Source organism: Epinephelus moara, chromosome 13, assembly GCF_006386435.1.
Source record: "Epinephelus moara isolate mb chromosome 13, YSFRI_EMoa_1.0, whole genome shotgun sequence".
NCBI classification, from domain to species: Eukaryota; Metazoa; Chordata; class Actinopteri; order Perciformes; family Serranidae; genus Epinephelus; species Epinephelus moara.
The window spans coordinates 4,294,563-4,318,338 of NC_065518.1; the positions used below are offsets into that span (position 1 = coordinate 4,294,563).

The following is a 23,776-nucleotide window of genomic DNA, read 5'->3' on the forward strand; positions in this document are numbered from 1 at the left end:
TTTCTATATGTTCTCTGACATTTATCCTAACGATATGAGGCGGTCTTTGTGGAAAAAAAGCTTGTTTAGTGGATTAACTTTGCACTTGAAGGTTGCCCGTTCACTTACGTTTTAACAGGTCTGACGCTACTATGCGCCCTGGCTGTATCTAGGCTAACGGCTAACATGCTAACTATTATTTTATGTCACTAGTCTCTTGAAACAAATTTAGGACGATAGGAGACAGGTTGAAATTTGAAACAAATTTAGGACGATAGGAGACAGGTTGAAATAAACCGAAATTTCCCTTTAAGGAAAGATGTTAACTCATTTACTTTGTTGAAAGAGATTTAACAGCGTTAACACTTTCCATGGAGATTGTTTGTTTGCTTGGACTCACGTTTGTGACGCCTGTTATCGTCTCACAAAGTTGGCCTTTGTGTGGCTCGGCATAGTGAAAAAATGGCAGAAGAAAGGAAGATAAGAAAATCTTACTGGTCAGAGGAGGAAAAGATTAAACTTCTGGAGGAAGACAGTCATAGAGAGCACAAACTGCAAAGTCAATTTGATCCAAAATACAGAAAACAGAAAATGATTGTAGGAAGAAAAGAAAATGGTCGCAGAACAGATGTTTTGAGCAGATGTTTTTTATTTATCATCACAAACTCGGTCATTAAGCAGTTAAGATAAAGTCAGAGGTTCCTTAGGGTTTTTTTTCCCCTTACTTTGGTAGGGAAGGTCTTTTGTGCAATGGTCTGGGGATTCCTTTAATTTAAGACTGAAACAAGGAGAAAACGTGAGTGAGCATTTTCAAGAAACCTTAAGGAGAAGACTTAACAGTGTTTTGTGCAACTGATTTTATTTTGAGGGAACCTTAACAAGGACTTTAGGAAAATCTGAATTTAAGGTGTTTTGTGCTACTTGGCACTTATATTGATCTTGATAATGTTTTTTTAAGGTATGAAATCTGATGTTTGGTGATAAATTCAACTCAGCAATTTATAAAAGAACAGCTGAAACCATAAACCACTTGAAGTCATTTTCCTGTAAAAATATTTCTTGTTTTCTTAAATCAGAAACCAGACAGAGGGTTCATTAAGAGCTCTGTTTAATTAGCAGGATAAATAAACGTGAGTGTCTACATGCAGCACATGACAGGAAGTGACACCATCAGAGTCATCAGGCCTCTGTCATCGTCATGTGTGATGATCAGCTGTGGGTGATGTGCCGGTACGCTGCTCAGAGTCACATCAATGTGGTCGCTCCCACATTGATCTGTTGACACGTGAACCGTCCAATCAGCAGGGTGTAAAGATTTTCTACACCGCCGAGGTCACACAGTATCAATAAGAACACACTGACACACACACACACACAAACACACACTGTCCTGCTGCCACAAATATTCATCAGAGCACCAAATGTGGATTCATCCGCCGCTGAAAATAGTCCTCAATAATGCCTGTTTCTTGGTCAGAGTGATTGATGGCGGCTCGAAAGTTGTTGTTTTTTCTTTAGCATGTTTATAATGCTATTCAATAATAATCTGATATAAAAAACACATTTATTGATTAAGTGTACCCTAAATGAATTACTCTATTTGGACTCAAGGTTCCACCTCCCTGAAATAATTCAGCGTTTCGTCATAAACATCATAAACACGGTGGCGATGTAACTTAAATAACTTTAAATTAATTTAATTTTATTTAGATGTTGAGGTTGTCTGAGTGGTTAAGAGTCTATGTGATGTCTGTGTGCAGTCGTCGCAGTCAGACTCGGAGGACCTGGAGGAGATGGAGAGGCTGAGGAAGGAGCACATCGAGGCACTGAGGGAGATCAAGAGGCTCCAGGTAAAACAACACACACACACACACACACAACACACACACACACACACACACACACCTGAAGTACATCAATCAATTTCACCTTTAAATAACCTGGACTTGACCTGTTGGTATCAAAGCTGCAACCTCCAGGGTTGAAAATGAAGCCAACACTGGAGCACCAAAAACTGCAGTTCCTCTAATGTCCACTTGAGGCTGACTCTAAGAGCGAGTCAGTCCCCACAGACCTCCACGTTAAAACTTCACAGCAGAAATAAACATGTTTACAGCCTGGTACAAAAACAGTTTGGTGTCGACAGATAATTTCAACATTGAGGACAACTGCACAGGAGCTGAATTTTTATATAAGTCACCTGTTTAAATGTTGTCAAAGCTTAAAGTTGTACATATTTAAGGGACTTTCAGTGGTGGGTGCCAGCTGTTGCTACTTAAGTATATTTTCAGTTCATGGAAGTTAACTGTAACGTTTATACAGTCTGTGGTTTGTGTACTACTTGTTGATTTCCTGTTTGTTCCTCGTCTTCAGGAGCAGCTGGTCGAGTCTCAGAGAGTTCACCATCAGATGGAGGAGGAGCTCAGCAAAGTGAAACAGGTGAGTCACACCTGATGCAGATACACGGGTCATGTTTCTGGAAATTGATATATTTTTTCTAGGTGGCTAAAAACAAACCAATTGACCCTTCCCTAAGTCCTGCCCCTCCAATCCAGACTGGCTTCATTTTCAGGCTGGTTTTTCAGATTTGGAGCTAAAATTTGTGTCTGGGGCACGTCGTGTATTCATTTAATTTTATTTTTATTTAACCTTTATTTTACCAGGCAGATTTGCTTGAGATCAAATGATCTCTTTTACGAGCAAGGCTGGCCAAAATGATACTTGTTACCTGGAGAGGTTGGAAACAGATATAGGTTTCTTCCCTGTTCCAAAACCAAAATCAGACCCTGGAAAGTGTAGGGTTAGCTAGCTAGCTACTGAAGATATAGCCTACTGAATGTATACACATGCTGCTTTTGCTTTGTAATGATTATAACAGTGAAACAAAGACCGACCCTGCTGTACAGGAACCAGTGAAGGGAAGCAGGGAAACTTTGCTCATATTCAACCAGCTGTGTGTCATCACAGTGTGTGCAGATGAATGTTGTTTGACTTCCCCCGGAGATCCTCACCCGTCCATTGGTGGAGGTCCAAGAGCTGGTGGCCCCAGGGGGAGCAAAGTTTCCCTTTATATTCATTGTCTTGTGTGGTGATCAGCAGTGATGTGGTGGTTCACTTTTACACTGTGATCTGTAGCCTATAGTTCGGCTTTAGCTTCTAACTATCTTTGTCTTTTTAACCTGTTGTTGCTGCTGAGTCAGTTTGACATCCTGGATATATCCTTCAAACACAGACTGTAGACCCCTCTGTCTGCTGTAAAAGTGTACTTGAATTTTAGTCCATTTCATGTCGGATAAAACTTCACCCAACAGGCATAAAAACAATAAACACATTTTGTGAGCATATTTAGGTGTCAGAGGATCCTCTTCAGAAAACCTGAAGAAAAAAAAATGTAAAATTTGCTCCTAAAAATATTTAATCTCCTTCTGGAGTAAAGAACGACCTCGTCATCAATAACAATGTTCCTAAAGGTACATTCATGTTGATGCTGTGTGAACGGTGCAGTGAGTTTATTGGGTTTCTATAGTTGGTTCTTACCTGCTGGGAGAGCGTGTGTGTGTGTGTGTGTGTGTGTGTGTGTGTGTGTGGGCTTCTGAAGGGGTGCTTCTATCAAAATAGATCAGCAGGTAAAGCTCTACAAATGCCTACACACACACACACACACACACACACACACACACTCTTAAAGCTGCGGTAAAAGACCAACTAAACTCACCGTGAGCTTTCCTTCCTCTTTTCCTATTGTCGTTTGTGTGTGTGTGTGTGTGTGTGTGTGGGAGGCTGAGGCGCACTCACACAGCAGCAGCAGGCTGACAGTGGGAGGAGTGGAAGGCGACCGTTGAGTCTTTTTTAGGGTTCCTCCTCATGTGTGTGTTTGTTGTGCTTCACAGCTGAAGGGTCTCAGCCTCTCCGGCTCCCTCCCACTCCACTGCCTCTCAACTTTTATTCTGTTGCATAAAACGATCGATATCCACATTTAGACTTGGCTCACAGATGCACCGCGGCAACAAAGACTCTGCCGGGACATTTCCTATCTGAGGGGCAGAAACAGGGAGGATACGCTTCATGTTCAGGCCTTTTTTAAGTCCTGTGCGCAGCTGCACTGTCTTGAATGCACCTGTTCTGTCTCCTCTTCGGCAAAGTTCCTGAGTGTTTAAAGGTTTACTGAATTAGTTTGGTGTTGCTGAGGACACTCTGGTTTGCAGTCGAGGGTTATGATCAGCTTTTCTCTAATCTTTGATGTTTTATTGTGACATATGAACAGTCTAACCTCTCTGGGTCTGAAACGATTTGAAGAAAAATCACGCTGAGAAGGAAACTCAAGTTTTCCAAGGGTCACAATGCCAGAAACATCAGTTAATGAGAAATTTGAAACCCCTTTTCAGCTGGTTCAGTGTGTAGTACATAGGTGTTTGTGGCCGTTTTCCTTATTTGTTTTAATTCCTCAGTTGTCATTGTGTAGAAGTCGATTTGTAATACTTCCTGCAAAGTGAAGGAACTCACAGCTGGTTCGAGCTTTTCTGTTAAGTCTTCAAATCTGAGCGCCGTCCTGATATTATTCCTTACATTAAGGATTCAGCACCCAGTCTTAAAGCTTTAACCGTGAGCGTCTTATTTTTTCAAGCTTCTCTGTCACATGCAAACACATTAAGGTGAACGAGGAGGCTGTGTTTTTTTATGTAGAGCTGATGTCTGTTTGAAGGGACAGGGTTTGATCACATGAAAGTGTAAACTCTTCCGTCCTCAGGTGTCTGTTTGCTGTGACATGAGGGTGAAAAATTCATTTGCAGTGTTGGGCAGTAACGCGTTATTAGTAATGCGTTACAGTAACGCCGTTAGTTTTGGCAGTAACTAATACTCTAACATGTTAGTTTTTAAATTCAGTAACTCAGTTACCGTTACCAAACGATGCGTTACTCCGTTATTTTTGGCCAGGTTTTAAAACAGCGCACAGCATGCAGTATTCCTTCACAAACTGAAGTTCCCTTTCACTAAANNNAACTAAAAAGTTACTTTTATCAGTAACGCATTACTTTTTGGTTTAATTAACTGAGTTACTTTTTAATGAAGTAACTAGTAACGGTAACTAGTTACTATTTTTCAGTAACTAGCACAACACTGTTCATTTGGCACAAAGACCTCCTGTTACGATGAAGGTTTAAGAATGGGCACTTTGGCAAAAAGAACAGAAAGCTTTCAGGTTTCTGCCTCAAGACAAAGATGTGAAGGTTTAAAGAACGGAAGACTCAAGTCTGTCTCTGTGTGTCCTCACCCACAGTAGATACAGGGACAAATAAAGATGCAGCAGCCAGAATAAAATATTGGCATTGTACGTTTCTGCAAACCACAAATGCATTATATTTGGACGTTTCATATCATATCATATCATATCATATCATATCAGCGTTTCTAAAGTGATGCAGTATATGAGCTGACTTTGCAGACCACTATTTAAGACCAACAAACATTTTATAGCGACTCATTGCTGTGTTTCCAGTGGGGACAGTGACAAGAAAAGCTGCTGCTTTTTACAGAGTCATCACTGCATTTCTTGCTGCAATAGTGCCATAATAAGTGAGTATTTTTTAAGCCAAAATGTGATATTTTCACAGTAACCGAGTGGTTTTTGTGCATAATTCTAACCACATGTTAATCACAGCATTGTTGAATTGTAAAGTATAGCATGTTACATAAAGTATAAAGTGAATACACAATATATCCATGGTTTGCAGAAACGTACATTTATTCTGGCGACTGAGTCAGCTGCAGAGGTTGATCAGGTAAAGTGACTTTTAATTGCTTAAATCCAGCCGGGCTGCATCACAACGCAGATTACAGCTACCTGACTTCCAGGTTCAGCACTGTGTGGTGTTCTCTGCATATTTAATGAGCGTGTGCAGACAAGATAAGCTGACAAACTTTAATCCTCTGAGGGGGATTTCTCAAGGAGTCATCCCCAAATACCTGCAGGTCCTCACAGCTAGTAATTTAGTTGCTTAGCCTGAGATCTGAAACCTGTAATGCTGCAAAGAGAGCACCTAAAGTGGATAATTCTGTTCTTATTATTTGCAATGTTTTAATTGCAGGGTCCACTGGCTATTGCATCCCCATTAGATCTGCAGTGGTACTTATAAGCTTCCCCAAAAGACCAAATACCCCTGGACATCCAATAAAAGAGCCAACGGTTCAAACAGTCTGAGTTTTCCATCTAACACACCTTGGTCTTATAAGTTGCTTTTCAAGTCAAAAGTAGTTGAGGCCTAAAGCCAGGATGGAAGCAATCATTGGTGTGTAAATGCAGTATCCTCATAAGTGCGCAAGAAAACATGAAGGTTACTTCCTGACAGCAGGAAGAGGAGCTTCTTTGTTTTCGGTATTTGGCTGAACCACATGGAAAATTTAGAAAAACACATGGTGCAAAAAACAAGCCATCCAGTTTACTGTTCCACACATGCACAGTCCACAGTCCACACACTCCTGAATAACCTCAAGTGCATTTAATATTCCTTCCTCTGAAGGTGGCATTTCTCTGGCGCTGTCATGGCTTTCAGTGAAACCAGCAGCCCAGAGCCAGAGACATTACATCAGTATTATATAACAGGCAAACAAAGCAAGAAACTGCCGCAAATGCAAATGTGACCGTCGCTTCTCAGTGAGGTCACAACCAGCCGCCGCTCTTTAACTGCCACTCTGTACAGCTTGTGCACAGCGAAGGGAGAGCTGGAGGGTGACACACTCCCTCATTAGAGCTGGAGGTCAGGCTTCAAGATGGGGGGCCTCTCAGGCCCCACAGACCCCCCGAGGCCACAGCTGGAGTGAGGGAGCTCATGCTGGGATCCATTAGTTACCCAGCCAGGCGAGACCAGACACACACACACACACACACACACACACACACACACAGTCAATCACACTCCATCTCTACACTCCAACAGCAACCCAATCACCAGAAAGAATAGTGGCATGTTATGGATGTGTGACATATGTTTCCAAAAAAACCCTGTGGTCTCAGTCCAAAGGCCAAAGGCCAGTGGAAAGGGGGCAATTGGATGCTCATGTCGTGTCTGTTGTTGAAAGCAGACTCTATGGCTCGAGGTCGGTCGTACAGCCTTGGGGGTTTATTGAAGACACAGCTTACAACTGCAACAATGAGACAGCCCCACAGAACAGTTAAAGACATCATACCTTTCCAGAGCTTTCACTTATTTCACCTAATACAGCTTGTTCTGCTCCGATGTCACACAGTGTTTGTTTTGGAACATTCTACTCTCGTCACTCTGTCTCATCCAAGGTTGTTCAATCTAGGTAAACATGTTCTTCTTTTAGCTTGAACTTAACTGTCACATTTCTAGGCCTTTTCACCACCACACTGGAAAAAACCCGCTCTTGTTGGTCGTTGTTCTTGAACGGCGGTCTGCAGCTTTGTGGACGTGTCGCCTCGGTGTCACACCAGCCACCATCCCCCTCCTGATGACAAAGTCCGCTCATATTTGATGCATTTCTGGTTTGCAGAGACGTACAATGGCAACATTTTCTTATGGCTGCAACCAGCTGAGCTTCCATCAGAATATTGTGCCACTATGATACAGACACCCTGTAGTCATGCTGACATTGCTATGTGTTCGGTCACCCCTACTCTGCCTCTGCTGAAGCCTTGCTAAGCTAAGCTAAGCTAAGCTAAGCTAAGCTAAGATAGCAGTTCGGCAGTACCTCAGTCCATAGGGACTTGGCTTGGAAACCGGAGGGTCGCTGGTTCAAGTCCATGTTCAGACCAAGTATGGAGCATGGACTGGTAGCTGGTGAGGTGTCAGTTCGCCTCCTGGGCACTGCCGATGTGCCCTTGATCAAGGCGCTAAACCCCCAACTGCTCGGGGCGCCTGTCCAAGGGCGGCCTCCTCGCTCTGACATCCCTCCATTTAATGCATGTATAGGTCCTGTTTGTGCATGTGTGTGTATTTCAGGCTTGTGTGTAAAACAACAGAGTGAAAAAACTTGAATTTCCCCTCTGGGATAAATAAACTGTATCTTCTTCTTCTTGAAATAGTCGTTAAAAAGACCATTTGAGGTCACGTGAGTGAAATGTGAGTCATTGTGCTGCTGGTGTGACATCAAATACATTTTTGTTTATAGCTTTTGTTTTTCTACATTCTGGACCTACAATCCAATCACCAGAAAAAATGTTGGCACCGATAAATTTTTTCAAACCACAGACATGTTGAAACTTTATGTTTCTTCATGTTTCAGCAACACTGTGATTAACATGTGGCTCGGTTTAGGCAAAAGGAAAAGAAACACTTTTGTTAGGAGAAATCCATGTTTGGTTTGAAATACCTGGTTTTGGTGGTAAAATTCTGACAAAAAAACGCAGCAATGTCTCAGAAAAAAAACAGCTGCTGGAAGGTGCAGCGATATCTTACGAGAAATCAGCTGGTTTTGTTGTTCATTGTTCTTGAGCAGTGATCTACAGCTTGGCTGGCATCTTGTTTAGGTGTCACACCATCACTTTACAAGTGTTAATATGATACATATGAAATGTACAAATGTAACGTGTATGTGGTTTGCACAAACGTACAATGCCAATATTTCCCTCTGGCGACTGGACTGGGACATACAGGATTCTTTAGGCATCAGCAGCTGAAACAGCTGAACTAAGTAGTCAAGCAAATGATGGTGCAACCATCTGCTGGAGGGTTCAGAAGAGAGTGTTAATGTAATTTTTTGACGTTGCCATGGTGAAAAAAAAATCAGTGTTGAAATTGGCAGAATAGAGCTAGTTGAGATAGCTGTTAGCAGTTAGCAGCTACTTATTGTTACCTCTAAGCAGCCAGTGGACACAACCAACAGCTCATGGAGGCTGCATTGATTTACATTGTGAAGCGTTCGAGCTCTATTCAGTAAAAACAAGTACTGGGCAAATTATAACGTTCTCATGATGTGTTCACTGTAATCTTGTAAAATGTAGTTTTTGGTGAGAAACTTGAATGAATCAGCTGTTTGAAGGAGAAATGTGTTGATGTTTTCACAGCACTATAAAACAGATATTAGAGAGGGAATTATGATGTATCATGTACAGTAAAGAGGCTTTTTGATTATTTTCTTGAAGATGTCTTTCATGTGAAAGAAGGTCGAGGCCACCAAATGTCCTTGAACCGCCCCTGCCCTGCCTAATGTCCATTTCCTTCTTTTAAAATCAACACTATCCACCCAGCTGGACTGACGCATGTCAGACATAAAACTGTTGCATTGTGCATTTAAAAACTAAAATGTAAACGCCAGAAACAGAAAGAAAAAGGTCAGAACACCACATAATGCAACTCTTATTATGAAACAATCAGCTATGAACACCTCCGGTTTCTAATGTATCATTTCAGACTCTGAAGTCGTGATCAGTGTCGTGTGTTTGGTCAGTTATCATCGCTGTGGGCTTCTGTTATCTTCCTCTATCTGTGTTTCTCAGTCACTTTCTCTCATTTCTTTCCTCACACACACACACACACACACACGTGCACACACACACACACACACACACATACAGCCTTTTTTCTTGGAACAAGGATTTGCAGAATTTTGAAATTGCACGTAGTCCTGCTGAGAAAAGTGAAGCTAGCAGATGGACTGTTCTCACTCCTTCTGTGTGTGTGTGTGTGTGTGTGTGTGTGTGTGTGTGTGTATGTGCAAGTGTGTGTGTGTGTGTGTGTGTGTGTGTGTGTCCACGCAGTGTGTGATTTTGTGATTTCCGAGTGTTCTTCAGAAATAAACACGTCTTGCGTTTGCTTCATGTGTGTCCTGTTAGCGCTCCCTACATATGACGGCGTCGCAGGAGGACAGTGAGGCTGCCAAGATCACTGCTTCATGCATGTGTGTGTGTGTGTGTGCACGTGTGTGTGTGTGCGTGAGTGTTTGTAAAGGCCGACAAAACAATGAGAGAAACACAGAGGGAGCTCACACCTCCATCAGGGCTGCTCCTCTAAATGCTGCTCTAATGAGAGAAAATATTTAGACACTGTGGAAATACACATGGTAACAGTCATGCTGATCTTTGGAGAAAACTTAGAAGCTTATTCTGGTATACTGCGAGTCATTTGAAGGCAGAAGTAACTAAAACGAAGATTATATTGCCAAAAGTATGTGGACACCTGGACTTTTGTCTCCAAATGTGATTGTTGAACATGTCATTCCAACATCCTGGGCTTCATCTGAGATATCACCAACCTGTCACGAGTAACGCGTTTCAGTAATAATATTCATTTTTCCAGTAACAAGTAGTGTAACTAATTACTTTTATTTTGCTATCACCTCACTGTTGACTTGAAATACAACATCACAACAGCATAATAATGATAATAATAATGATAATAATAATAATAATTTGCACTCTATCTAGCCTCAGCTACACTTACCAGCGATGCACAATTACCACTTTTTTTGGGGTGTAACAGAAAAGTAATATAAGAAGTACTGTAACAAATTACTGTTGGCAGGGAGTAATAAGTAAAATAACTTTTGAAAAGAGTAACGAGTAATACATTACATTTTTCACTAACAAAGACCACACCAACAAGGTAAAGATTTTGAATGATTTATTGCGTATGATGGATTATGAATCTGGAGGAAAAGATGAATGAAAGTTTAGGAATGACGGGGTAAAGATCAAGGGATATAGAGTGAGGACTGAGCCGGGGCTAGCTCAGAGACTAGCGGAGGCTAACTGGCTGTGCTTCCCTCCGGTCATGCTGCGGCTAACGCTCCGCTAGCCTCCCAGCTAGCTCTGGTTTGTTATTCAGGTTAAAATGGGAAGAAGCAGTGGATCTGTCAGGCAGCTGAGTGAAGTGGAGCCTGAGGAGGAAGCACCGGTTAGCCCCGGTTTCACTACAGGCAGATTCACTCGCTACAGGGGCGAGGAAATAAAACCTGAACAGCCAATCAGAGTGATCTCTCTCACCGACAAGCTCCGCCACCGATTCAACATGCCCAATCGTCCGAAAAGCCGCCGACGCCAAAGTGCCGACAGTGCAGGACACACCACAAAAACTAGGGCGACAGACGCTCACCAACGGCCCGACTTTGGTCAACGGCCGACTGTCGGCTTGGTGCGTCAGGGCCTTAAGGGTTGAGGGATGAAGGCTGGGTTCCTGGGTAGCAGGTGAGCATGATGGTCGATGTGTTGGGTCGAAGGCAGGAATGCAGGAGGGATCCCAGGCTGGATGGGGGAGTTGCCTCTTCGTGAGCTCGGCTTTGGATAGATCCCCCACTGGTTCCTGCATGCAGAAAGGAGCAGAGAAAAAGATGTAAGAGGCAAAAAGGGACTGGGCGGGTGGGATGTGAGAAATATGTCGAAGAGAAAGAGAATGCATCAGGTGTGCTTAAATACTATTGGGCGGAAATTGGATTTGTTCAAGGCGTGGTCTTTGTTCCCGAACCTAGTTATAAAATTACATTTTTAGAGTAACAAGCCCAACACTGGGTACTAGCTAGCTATTTAGTGTGTCATGGTGACATGTCAAGTGTGTGTGGGAGGATTGGGGGACGTTGGGGAAAAAGACAAAGCAAAAACAGGAAGAAACATAGATGATTTCAGTGGCGCTGCATTATTTGCACAGTGTTATCATGTGTGTATTCGTAAGTGCTATATCGTAGGCAACTGCACTTGCTTGCGCTTCTTGAAGACGTTTCGCCTCTCATCCAAGAAGCTTCTTCAGTCCTAAATGACTGGTATGAAGTTGCAGGCTATAAACCATGTATGGGTGGGAAGCCTTGCAGAGTCGTAGGGGTCACGTGAGTTCTTAGTTTCAGAGTCATTAAGGTCACAATGTGAGTCATTGACCCACCTGGCCACCATGTGAGTCGTTAGGGTCAGGTGGGACCAGGGGTGGATGGGTGTGAAGTTGTCTGTTGAGGGATCCCAAGACTGCATTGTAGGTGGGTGATAATAGTGTACGGTGTAGTTGCCTTCTGGGTCAAGTGAATAAAACTCCACTTTCTAGAATTGATCAGCTCACTTGGAACTATGACCGAGGTGATAACAAAAAAGTATCAGGTACTATCCACAACTTTTCTGATGGAAAAACCAACAAAGAGACAAATTGAGCCTCCAGGGCCCAAACCAGGACATGAAAAGTGTACAGAAGTATGTGGACAGCAGTTATACTCACAGTGAAATATTAACAGTACTAATACTGTGAGCAGTACTGTTTCCGTCTCTGTGTCTTCAGTGGTGTGTTAGTGCTGACTCATGCTCCCTCAGCTGCGTGACAATATTCACGACTCATTTGTAAAGCGTTGTTATCTTTTACTACCTCTGAGGATCACTTTACTGTGGACGAGAGCAGCGCTGCAGAAGCTCTAGTGTTTGTTTCACTACCACAGGGTTAGAGTTACTGGTTGCCAGTGTGCCAACAGTACTGGGAGTGGTTGCTTCCCAGTCAAGGGGGGTTACAGTTTCTTAATTGTTGCGGGTGTCTGTTTCAGTTATGTAACTTCCACTCTGAGGGCTGGTTTTCCCTCCTGGCCTCAAACACTGACTGTGAAGTGGAGCTTTGTTGAAACCACGTGGATAGAGTCACTGGTTTCACTGGTTTCACCACCTTATACACAGTTACTGAGAGTTTAAAGTGATTAAAGATAACCAGGTAGAGTTAGAAATTGTTTGTTTGGTCCAGTGCCATTCTTTCAGAAAGTGCAAATATGAAATGGATGTGAAAAAACACTGGATAAGATACATTATTATGTCACTATTTCAGTATGATACCTAAAATCAAGACAAAATTAGCACGTAAGATAAAATAAAATAAAATAAAATAAGATAACAATGCCAAGTTAAAACAAATGAAATATGTGTTTCTGAACAATTTAAATAACTGTTTAAATTTTAATGTTATATTCTAATGGTATTTTAGTCTTCTATAGTTTTTCAGCCCAGCTGCAAATCATAGATGTGTTACATACGTTTAATACTATTCATATCATTTCTAAACTTAAGCAGCATATGAGCTGACGGCTCAGCTATGACAGTGACAGCGAAGTGAACGCCTGCTAAGCTGCAGACCACAGTTCAAGACCAACAACCTGCAAGTCAGCGCTGTGTTTCAAGCAGCTTTATAGCCACCAAACATGCTCTCTGTGTTTCCTGCCAGGATAGTGCCATGAAAACCTGGTATTTTAAGCCAAAACATGATCTTGTCCACCACATGTTCAACACATAACACATATGTAGTAATTTACAATGCCAACATGCACCCTGGAAACATATTCTCATAGAACAGTTTGTACAATATCCTAAGAATTTGCTCCCCACGAATGACTTAACATCCTTAACATACAGTTTTGTAATTAACATAAAGTTACGGAGGTTAAATTAAAGCAGTAAACGTTACTGTGATTGGGATTAGGGAAAGAAACATGGTGAGGTCGTACCTTAAAGTTACTCAAAGTTCACACGGATTCAAACACACAACTCCAGGGAAAAGTTCCACGCAAAGGTTCGTTTCTTTGTGACCCATCCACCACCCCAACCTGCCTGCTTAGTAGTTAGTCAGCACATGTGGTTGCATTGCTTATCGCAGGAAAACATAATTGATTTATAATCAATAATTTGTGAGAACAGTCTGATTCTAGTGATCAGGTTGTGTTTTTAATGCTGCGTTCACACTACGAGTGACACATCAACAGGCTGTAAGTCATTTTCAATGGAAGCCGTTGAGATGAAGCTTCAAACTGACGCCCAACAAGTAATACCAGCTGCAGATGGGTGTGACGCACTACGAATCAAAGTTGAATTGGCCTCAAATGTGACGTTAAAATGGGGTTCACTATTGATGTAAAGCAAGACTCACACAAGCCCGTGATGACGTTTCTGTGTCACCGAGCACTTGAGCAACACTTCAACAGCGATTCTGTGAATATTTAGCTGGTCATGCCGTTGCGTTGTTGCTTGTAGTGTTGACACAGCGTAAGGGCTCATTTATGCTGAATGTAGTCGGAGACAGAGACGGACGGAGCCTTCTATCTGTAATTTGCATTGATTGTGTATCTGTGCATGTTTTCTAAGAGCTTACGGATACACATGGAAACAGAGCTGTACCACTAGAGATCGTGGAGGCAGTGTTGCATAGTTCATGGCTGCGCAGACCAATGCTGACTCTGCTGAAGGTACTTTAAATGTTGCTCCTCCCATCTGGTGGCACTTTTTTTTACGTTATTACAATAACATTTCGGCTGGATGTCAACAGCTACAGTAACTGAAATAATAATGATGATAACAATAAGAAGACTAGGACGAGAATAATCCAATGACATCATCGTGAAAGACGACCAGAGATGATTGGTCGTGGACCAATGTGTAGTCTGTCATGTCTGTCGGCCAAGTCACAGCAAGATTTTAACTCCACAATCACCTGATCTGACAGTGACTGTCAGAACAGACAAAAATATTGTGTAGTCTGAACCCAGCATTAGTAAACATTGATTAAAGGGGGATTAAAGGGCTTTTAGAAAGGTTCAGCTGGTACAGGATTTGACAAATTTATTAAACTGACCGATCCACAGCCGATTAATAGACAGTCATTTTGATAATTGTCATTTATGAAGCAGAAAAAAAACATTCTCTGCTTCTAGTTTCTCTCATTTCAGGAAATTTCTCTGTTTCATATCACAGTAAACTCACATTTAAATGTATGAAAATCAGGTTCACATCACAGGAGCAACAGTAGTTAAACATATCACTGTTTCTGCTCTGGTTTCTCTGTGATGCATCTTTTTAAACTTCTGTAACCTTATCAAAGATAGAAGTATGCTGGGCGCTGACAGGCCTGCTGGGACTCGACTGCTGATCCAGTGAAAGAGCTTCATCACACTAACTCACGCTGACACCAAGAATTCAGAATCACCACTGCAGCACCTTGAAAAATGTATGAGGGTTAAGAAGCTTTGAGTGGGACCCTGAATGCACCGCAGAGGCCCCGCTGATACTCTGCTGAGTAATCTGTTGACTTGTTGAGCTGTGATGATGAATCTCTCTCCTTTTCCTCCTCCTCTTCCTCCTTCCTCTGCAACCTTTCGGCAGGAAGTAAAACTGGGAGCGGAGGAGAGTCGTGCTCTGAGGACTCGGATCCAGCTGGCTGAGGCGGCTCAGAAGCAGGCGAGGGGGATGGAGATGGACTACGAGGAGGTGATCCACCTGCTGGAGGCTGAGATCGCTGAGCTGAAGACTCAGAGGGTGGAGCAGCCGGCGCCGACCAACAAGGTGACCGACTTGACTGTTTGTCAGAACCAAAGCTGACTCAGTTTAGTCTTTGGGCCAATCCCAATTCTCTTCCCTTGACCTTACCCCTTGGTTTCAAGTGCACTCGCCAGATAGATTCCCCTCAGTGACGAAGGGGTAGTGTTGAGGGGTAGGGAATTTTACCTACAAATTGGGACGCCACTTCATGCAAAGTAGCGTAACAGATGTGTTTACCTACGTCACGCGTATCGTCGACGTAGTCGGCTACATCGTGAATTAGCGATATTCAAGCATTCAAATTCTAACTCAACACGTCCAGATAACAATGCATATGCAGAAACATAACACATATTTCGACATGTTTTGGAATTTTTGCGTGCTTATTTGTGAAAATAGTACTTAAATTGTGCGATGGCTTTCACATGGAGGCTGCCATGCTCCTGGAAAACTCGCCTGGCTGGATAGTTTGGCAATGCAACCTGGGAAATTCAATCTTCCCCTCAGTTGAGATGAGTTTGTAAGTGTGCATCGCACGGCCCTTCAAATTAAGTGGGGATTTTAAGGGCTGAAAAGCACTTCCCGAAAGTTTGGGACATCCTAGCCCTTTGCGGGAACGTGCAAAAACAAGGGCTAGGGCCAATTTTGAGTGGAAGTGTGAGTATTGGGACGGACCCTTTGTCTTTAGTTTACATTCACATAATCCTTGATCAGAAGTTTTTATAAACTTGTAGGTTGTTGCTCAAGATGACATGTTCACTTTTTTTAAAAAAAAATTTTGTTTGGCAAGCTCCCTCTTGTGGCCAAGAAAAAAAAAATGGAAGTTTGAAGCAAAATTAGCAAAGTTTTGGGAAAAATACCTTCAATATGAATTAGTTCACATTTTCATCAACTAAATACTGCTACTTTTTTTTTTTTTTTTTTGTTTGGCAAGCTCCCTCTTGTGGCCAAGAAAAAAAAATGCAAGTTTGAAGCAAAATTTGCAAAGTTTTGGGAAAAATACCTTCAATATGAATTAGTTCACATTTTCATCAACTAAATACTGCTAAATGATCCACTGTCTTCAACTGAATCTACTGCTGCTGGAAACAACTGAGACTGAAACAGACTGTTGTTTATCCTATTTTTAATAAATGGTATACATCTATGCTCTCTATTTCAAAGCCACTGAAGAGCATATCGTTGCAAAAAGATCTTTCTTTGTCCTTGTCTGACTCCGTCCCTCTGCCCTCCCTTCGTCCCTCCGCATTTTGGTTTCTTCCTCCGCCCTCAGCAGTGAATCTGGGTCAGTGTTTCTGCTCCGTCTTACTCAGTGACAGAGCTGCTTCCCTCTCTGACGTCGCCAATCTCTCCGACAGGTTATTTTTGTAAAAATCTGGGTAGCAACCTGCAGGTCAGCATCGTCAGGCTCGCTGCTGATGGCGAGCAGACGAAGCCGAGCCGACGCCATGAGCCAAATCAGCTTTAACAGATCAGCAGAGAGAAAGATGCTCCTCTCCTCTGCTGCGTTGTAAATATTGTGACACGGTGAAAACAAAGTGCTGACTCAGGCTTTTTCTGAGGAAATCTTCTGACAGTGTCAAAACAGTATGTGCATAATCACAAGACATGGTTTAGCAACAGTAATCCTCCAGCTCTGCACAAGATTTTATGTCAGGGTTCATTCAGGGTGCTGGAAGTAATAGTGTCCTGAGCAGAGAATGAAGTCACGCTCCCTCCCTCTGTGTGTGTTGTAATCTGAGCTTCTCTATGGTTTGTTGTGGTCAGCCGGTCCATCCATGCATGCATGTTAGTGCATGTGTGCCGATATCAGGATGGTGGTACTGCAGAGGTATCTCGCCCACCCTCCTGATCCCCCAGGGTGACTCTCAGTACATTTACATGATATGAGAAAAAATGATTTATTGTGTTAGTCCGACTGAAATCGTACTAAATCGAATTTCTCAAAGTCGGACTAACACACCCAGATCATGTGACTGCTGCATGTATACAGTCAATCGGACCCAAACTGGCCAAGGCGCTCTGAGCATGCTCCACAGTTTCTGCCCTGTGCTATGACCTGGAAGTTAAGCATAAAGCACGTATGAAATGTACAGAGCTGTAAAGTTGTCCACCATGGTACCAGTTAGCTGCTAGCTAACCATAGCTAACTTGTTTGTCTGTGATGTAATAGGTCAACAGGGAAAAGGTCCAATACTAACAAGCTGAAAGGGGGCATATCTCCACCTATCGGAGAGGAGTCGCACATACTTGGTTCAATAAATGGATCCCCCTTCTGTGCTTGTATACTGGGACAAGGACAGTAGGCCAGTTAGATGTCCTCGTCCAGCTGGGACTGTAGCTCCACTTTAATGTGACTGGAAACACACTGACTGTTAGCTCTGTCAACACTGCTGGCTTTAACTACAGTATGTTTTTATCCATGGATGTATATAGAGAACTGGATACAGTAGTGGAGGCGGGGCCAAATTAATTCCTATGAAAGTTGCTCAGTGACACATGAAGCCAAAAACATTTGAGTCCCTGGGTACAAACTGCCCAGATTTTCCACAGTGTGGGGTCAGTAGCACAGGTGTACTAGAGGCTTTGACAACTGAGCAGCTAACTTTAAGTTTAGCACTCCGCTAACTTGAGTGAGGATAAAAAAATGTAATCCTTCTGCTCTTTGAGTCTTTCAAAATGTTATCAGGCCAAATGGATTAAATCCTGATGATGAAACAAATCATTTCTCTGGGCATAAAACATACACCCGCTGATTTACACACGTCTCTTTCCCAGTGTAGGTCTATGGGAAAAAGGCTTTTTGGGCCTGATGGCATCGTGACGGACCTGGACGTTGTGATTACATGGTTTGGTCACTATATCAAACTGGCTTCCAATACTGGCAGACTTCCTGCTGAAAGTGAAACTTCAGCTCCAGCTGGCATCACTTCCCTTATGCTCCTTCATTCCATTTTAAATATGATTTTTCCTCTCTTCATGATGTGGACTCCTTTTGTAACGAGTTGACGACTGTCTGATATCAGGTGACCATGGCAGGTTCTCTGCCTTTCCTCCTGTGCCGTGTGCACAGAGTCAGTGGTGAGGGGCAGGCCGGAGGGAGGACAGGAGATCAGCTGTAGTGAGTGAGAGAACATACCATTAAAAATGTTTTGTTGAGGGTTTTGTACAGTTATACCTAAAAAGACGAACTGTTTCTTTTGTGCTATGCATTAATCTGCTCAGTAGTCTCAGCAGTCTGTAAAATGTCTGGGAATAGCGAAAAATGCTCCTCACATCTTCCCTGAGTCCAAGCTGACGTCTACAGATGTCTGGTTTTGTTTGACCAACACCTCAAAACTTCCAAATGTTCATGTTACTATCATGACGTCATTAAGAAGACCAGTGTTTCCCATTTTCATCCCAGGAAGAGACGGAGGAGCTGAAGAAGAGAATGGCCGTCCTGGAGTGTCAACTACGGAAGAGCGAAGCTGCCAAAAAGGGTTTTGAGATGTCAACGGGAAAACTGCTGAGTTTTGTGGAGGTAGACAGTTTAACTTTTATTCTGTATTTGTTCTGGTTGTCAAGAAATGTCATGTTCAGACTCAAACCAACCGTTACCGTATCTCCTAATGAGTGTAGTACCTACAGTCTGATAGATTTTCTTCTTCTGTGCCATAAAATCACATCAGTGAGCCACACTGGGTCACATGTTCCTTCATTAAGCCTGGTTCATGGTTGGGTGCCGGCTACTATTGAAGGGTGTCACTCGAAATTAAAGAGCATTTCTAGTTTATACTTTGGCGAAAGGTTTAGTTGTGTCCATGGTAACCAGAGACTCCTTGTGTTTTATTACACCACGTGTCTATTTCTGTCACATCTAGACAATGTCTTTTGTCCTGGAAGGATGGCAGTCGATGAAATATTTGTGTTTGATACACTTGATAGAAAAGAAACTTCAAATGACTGTTTAGCATTGGTTGAAGAGATATTACTCCATTAAACTATAATCTGACTCCAGTAGGATTATAGTTTATGTAATGACCTGTGGTGCGTTTGAAAAGAGCAGAGAAAAGAAACAATAAAAGATCTCCAGTCAAATCTTTTGTTTGTTTTTTGTGTTTATCTGCAGAACGTTCAAGAGTTCCTGCTTGAAAGCCACGGACCAACAAAGAGCTACAGGTAGTGTGTGTGTGTGTGTGTGTGATAGATTGATTGAAAGAGACTAATTGACAGCCTGCCTTTTGTTAGCGATGTGGCTGTTTTCTAATGAGACTGTGTTGTTCAGTTCAATTTCAGGATGTCTTAGTGTGTGTGGATTAATTCCAGTGATCAGTGTGTGTGTGTGTGTGTGTGTGTGTGATTCTGTGTGCTTGATCAGTATATGTAATAGTGTGTTTACAGTAGTATACAATGTGGTGGTGTGTGTACGTGTGTCTTTACCTGAGTTTATGAGGTCATTAGTACAGTGTGTATGTGCAAGTGTGTGTGTGTGTGTGTGTGTGTGTGTGATTGTCTGACCCACCGTTGGAGTCACATAATGAGAGATCCTGCAGAGAGCGGAGCCCATTAGCCCACTTTAAACACAAACACACACACACACACACACACACACACACTCAGTGGTCCAGCTTGACCCACTTCAGACAGGTAGAACACTCCTGTTAATGGTCGCCCGCAGAGTGCAGCGGTGTTATGAAACGTCTTGACCTGCCGTGACAGTGTGAGGTCACAGCTAACACCACAGAAGAAGAAGAACAGTTGTCTGTACATCCTCCTATACATTGCTTTCTTTCTCTCTGTCTTTCTTTCTTTAACTTCCCTCCTTCCCTGCATAATTCAGTTTCTCATCTCATGTAGGTGTTTTTTTACCTGCTACACAGACTCCGTCTCCGCAGTGTGTGGTTGCACAGTGGTTGCTCACTGTGTGTGTGTGTGTATGTGTTGAGTTTTACCAAGTGATAATGCAGGTAGTTCTGCAGAGTTTGGAAGTGTGGACTATATTAACTGGTGCTGAATTAATGAACTGGATCCCTTTAACAACAGGATGCATCGGTTTGATTGATTTATTTTCATGTGAAATGTGAAAACACAACATGTTGCTCCGCTGCTTCACGTTGCCTCGGGTACAATGACATGATCATTGTCATTATTTTTAAACAAACTGCTATCATGTTTTACACGGAGCTGCACGCTGACAAAAAACCCCAAACAAACAAAATAGAGCAGCCATGTAAAATGATGTTGAGCAGCGTGGTGCCCTCACAGGCGAGCTGTGTTTCTGTGGTCTGTGGAGCAGCTTCAGTTAATTATCACAGAAGCACTCTTTTTGTTTCCTCTCAGTCTTTCTTTGCTTCTTTGTTTCCTCCTTTATCCTTTCTTTCTTTCTTTCTTTCTTTCTTTCTTTCTTTCTTTCTTTCTTCTTTAATTTCCCTCCTTCCCTCTAATCTGTCATTTCTTATATCTTTCCTGTCATTCCATCTAAGCATCCTCATAGAATGGTTCGTGTGATATCCTTCAAATTAGCACCCAGTGAATAACATCACATCCTTAACTTACTCGATTTTGATTGGCTGCAGGGTGTCCGTTAAAAACTGATAATGGACACCTGCTAAGTATTTCCTCTGAAATTGTTTACTGTGATAAATCAATGTGCCGGCTACATAATCGTATCAGTATCTGTAATCTGATTACAATTGATGTACAACACAGAGTAATGTTAGTCCTTCAGTGTGGGAGACTGGATGGAGACTGTAACACACCTTGCAGGTACGACTCCGCCCCTCTGAACTTAAACAATCATCTGCTGTTGAACTCACTACTTCAGGCTGCTGCCGACAGTAATGTCACACATGGCGTATTGTTTACTCATGATAATCTTGACATATATTGATTTAGGGATAGTGACATGGCTGATAGCTAACAAGTCTTGTCGTCAAACATCCTGTCAAATTATATTTACTGTTTGTCAACTGTACACAGTGTTATTGACTTTGAATCTTGCTAGCATAACGTTAGCTTTCTGGCTATTAGCTGGGCCAAAGGGCACCCTGAGCTGGGCGGAATATCTCCCGTTGCTAGGTCGTATCTAAGGTCCTTCCTATTTACTGGAGGAGTGAAGAACCATATGGGGCGCCAATGATTGTTCCAGGTATTAGATAAACCCTCAGGTGTTACCAGGTGTGCAATATCACCTTTTAATGGCCGACATGGAGGCATGCGTGTCAGACAGTTCACATCCCTACGTCGGGCGTCTGTGCGTGCTTCCTTCCTTTCCTCTGTCCTTCTTCAATTACTTGAACCTTTTCCTTCAATCCTGTGCCTCCTTACCTTCTCACTCTGTCATGTCTCCTTGTAGTACCCTTTCCTACTTTTCCTCCTTTCTTTTCATCTGTCCTGACTTCCTTCCTTATACCTTTCATTTTTCCTTAGGTTTTCCTCCTGTCCGTCCTTGTTTTTTACATACTACATACTTCTTCTGCCTCTTTTCTCGTTTCTTTCTCTCTGTCCCTTCAACCATATCTTCCTGTCTTTCTTCCTATGCTTCCTTCCTTATTCTCTCCTTTTCCATTTAGTCCTTTTCCCATCTTTTCTTTCCTTCTCTCCAACCTCCATTTCTGCGACTTTTTCTTTCTTTCCTCCTTTTCAGTCGTTCTTTAATTTTCCTTCTGTTGCTTCTTCCTTTCCTTCTTGCTTTCTTCCTTAGTCCGTCCATTCTTTACTATAAGTTTTTCTTTTATTTCTTCCTTTCACCTTTCTTACCTTCTGCTTGTCCTTGATTTTTTTATTTTTTTATTTATTTTTCTTGTATTGTTATAATATCCTTCCATCCCTCTGTCCTTATACCATTTACATTTACATGTAGTCTTTGCAGTTTTCTTGTGTCGTTCTTTCTGCTTGTTTCATTTCTTAAATCTCCCCCTTTCTTTTTCTTTCCTTCCCTTCTTTTTGCATATCATATACGTTTCGCCTTATTCTAAGCGCCCTTCCCTCCAGCCTTCTTGCATCCTTTGCTATTCTTTTTTGTTTCATTCTGTCTTTCTTTCCTCCTTTTTTTGTCCTTCTTCCATTCCTTAATCATTTCCTTCTTCCTTCATCCCTTCCTTAATTCCTTTCTTTCTTTATTTTTTTTCTAAGAGTCTTTCCTCTTAACCTTCCATCCTAACTCTGACTTCCTCTTCAGTTATATTGTTGAAGCAGGATTTATACCTGTAATGTATTTTTTCCACTGTATGTAAAACGACTCTGTGATGTCTCCTCGTCTGTACTGAGTTCTGATCCAGCACTTAGTGAACCATAACATGGCATTATCAGCACCTTCTGCTCGGTTGTGTAAGTCACATCCTGTAAATCAGGTCAGTCTATCATGTTATTAAGTCACCCAGCTATGACACCTCCTGTGAGGTTTCCTTTTATTTCAGTCCAGGTCAGTGGGACACCTCCACTCGTGTTTTGTAACCACGGGACCCCCTGCTCGTGTTTTTCTTTTTATTCACCTGTCCATCCTTTTCTAGGCCACTCGTAAGAGCAAATGTAGGTTGTCCAGTGGTTCGATTCATCGAGGGCAGCAGGCGTCACTCCTCTTTGTTGGCATTGAATGTCTCTGTGCTGCCCGCTCACTCCCAGTTAGTGACGCTGAATATCACTCTCATTAAAGCCATTAGTCACCCTGACTTCAGCGCTGTTACAAATAAAGAGGTGTGCAGGAAAGGAAACGTTCTTCAGGAGAGAGGGTGCAGAAATTAAGTCTTTATTTCCAGAAATAAATAATAAAGCATAAAATCCCAAGGTTGATCCTGTCTGTGTTTTACAGCGACCTCAGTGTTTACTGATGGTAGTGTGAACCGACTAACAGCTGCAACCATGGCGACGTGGTCACTTCAGCAGCTTTAGAAAGTGTTTTTAGCTCCCTCCATCAGTCAAACACCTGGAGGTGTGAGTTTACTCATCAGGCTGTGACAAACCCACATCAACAAGCAGCTTCATGAGTGTTATTTAAAGCTTTTAGTCGCTCCTCCAAACCAGTAAAACCAACACGAGAGGCTCTCATGGACAGAACAGGTGGCAACTTTTTTTTTTAAACTGTCTGTTTCTGTTTGTTCTTGGCAGCTCAACACACAAAAATATTTATTTCAGCAGGCGATAGATTTGGTTTTGGTAATAGTGGTTTACTTGCTTAAGAATTTGAAATAATAATACAGCACTGGGCATTTCATACAAACAAACAAACAAATAAACAAACGTTGTTGGCATTGCATGTTTTTGCAAACCATGAATGTCATATCAACATTTTTAAAGTGACGTATAAGAGGACCATGGAGGGGAAGGTGGATGGTATGACACCAAGCTGCAGACCACTGTTTAACAGCAACACACACCAAAACTGTTTTATAGCAAGTCATTGCTGTGTTTCCGGCCACATTTAGCCCCCAGACGTGGGTGTTTTTTTGGCGACTCTTCACTGTTTTTCAATGGAACCTGTCGGATTGAAGTATTTCCAGAAAATACACAAGCTGGCATGTTGCTGAGAGTGTGTGTGTACTGTCGGCCTATGAGTGAGCGATCCCAGGAAATACACAGAGCCGGTCACCTGATAAAAAA

The 23,776-nt window shown here is 42.4% G+C and overlaps 1 protein-coding gene across 1 annotated transcript in view; it reads left to right on the forward strand.

Moving 5' to 3' along the window:
• stxbp4 (syntaxin binding protein 4) overlaps positions 1–23,776 on the forward strand; it is a 75,829-nt gene that overhangs the window by 29,872 nt on the left and 22,181 nt on the right. Inside the window, exons 15-19 of the mRNA XM_050059355.1 lie at positions 1,740–1,829; positions 2,353–2,418; positions 15,041–15,220; positions 18,603–18,719; positions 19,308–19,357. Coding sequence (XP_049915312.1) covers positions 1,740–1,829; positions 2,353–2,418; positions 15,041–15,220; positions 18,603–18,719; positions 19,308–19,357 — 503 coding nt within the window. The remainder of the gene's footprint in view (positions 1–1,739; positions 1,830–2,352; positions 2,419–15,040; positions 15,221–18,602; positions 18,720–19,307; positions 19,358–23,776) is intronic.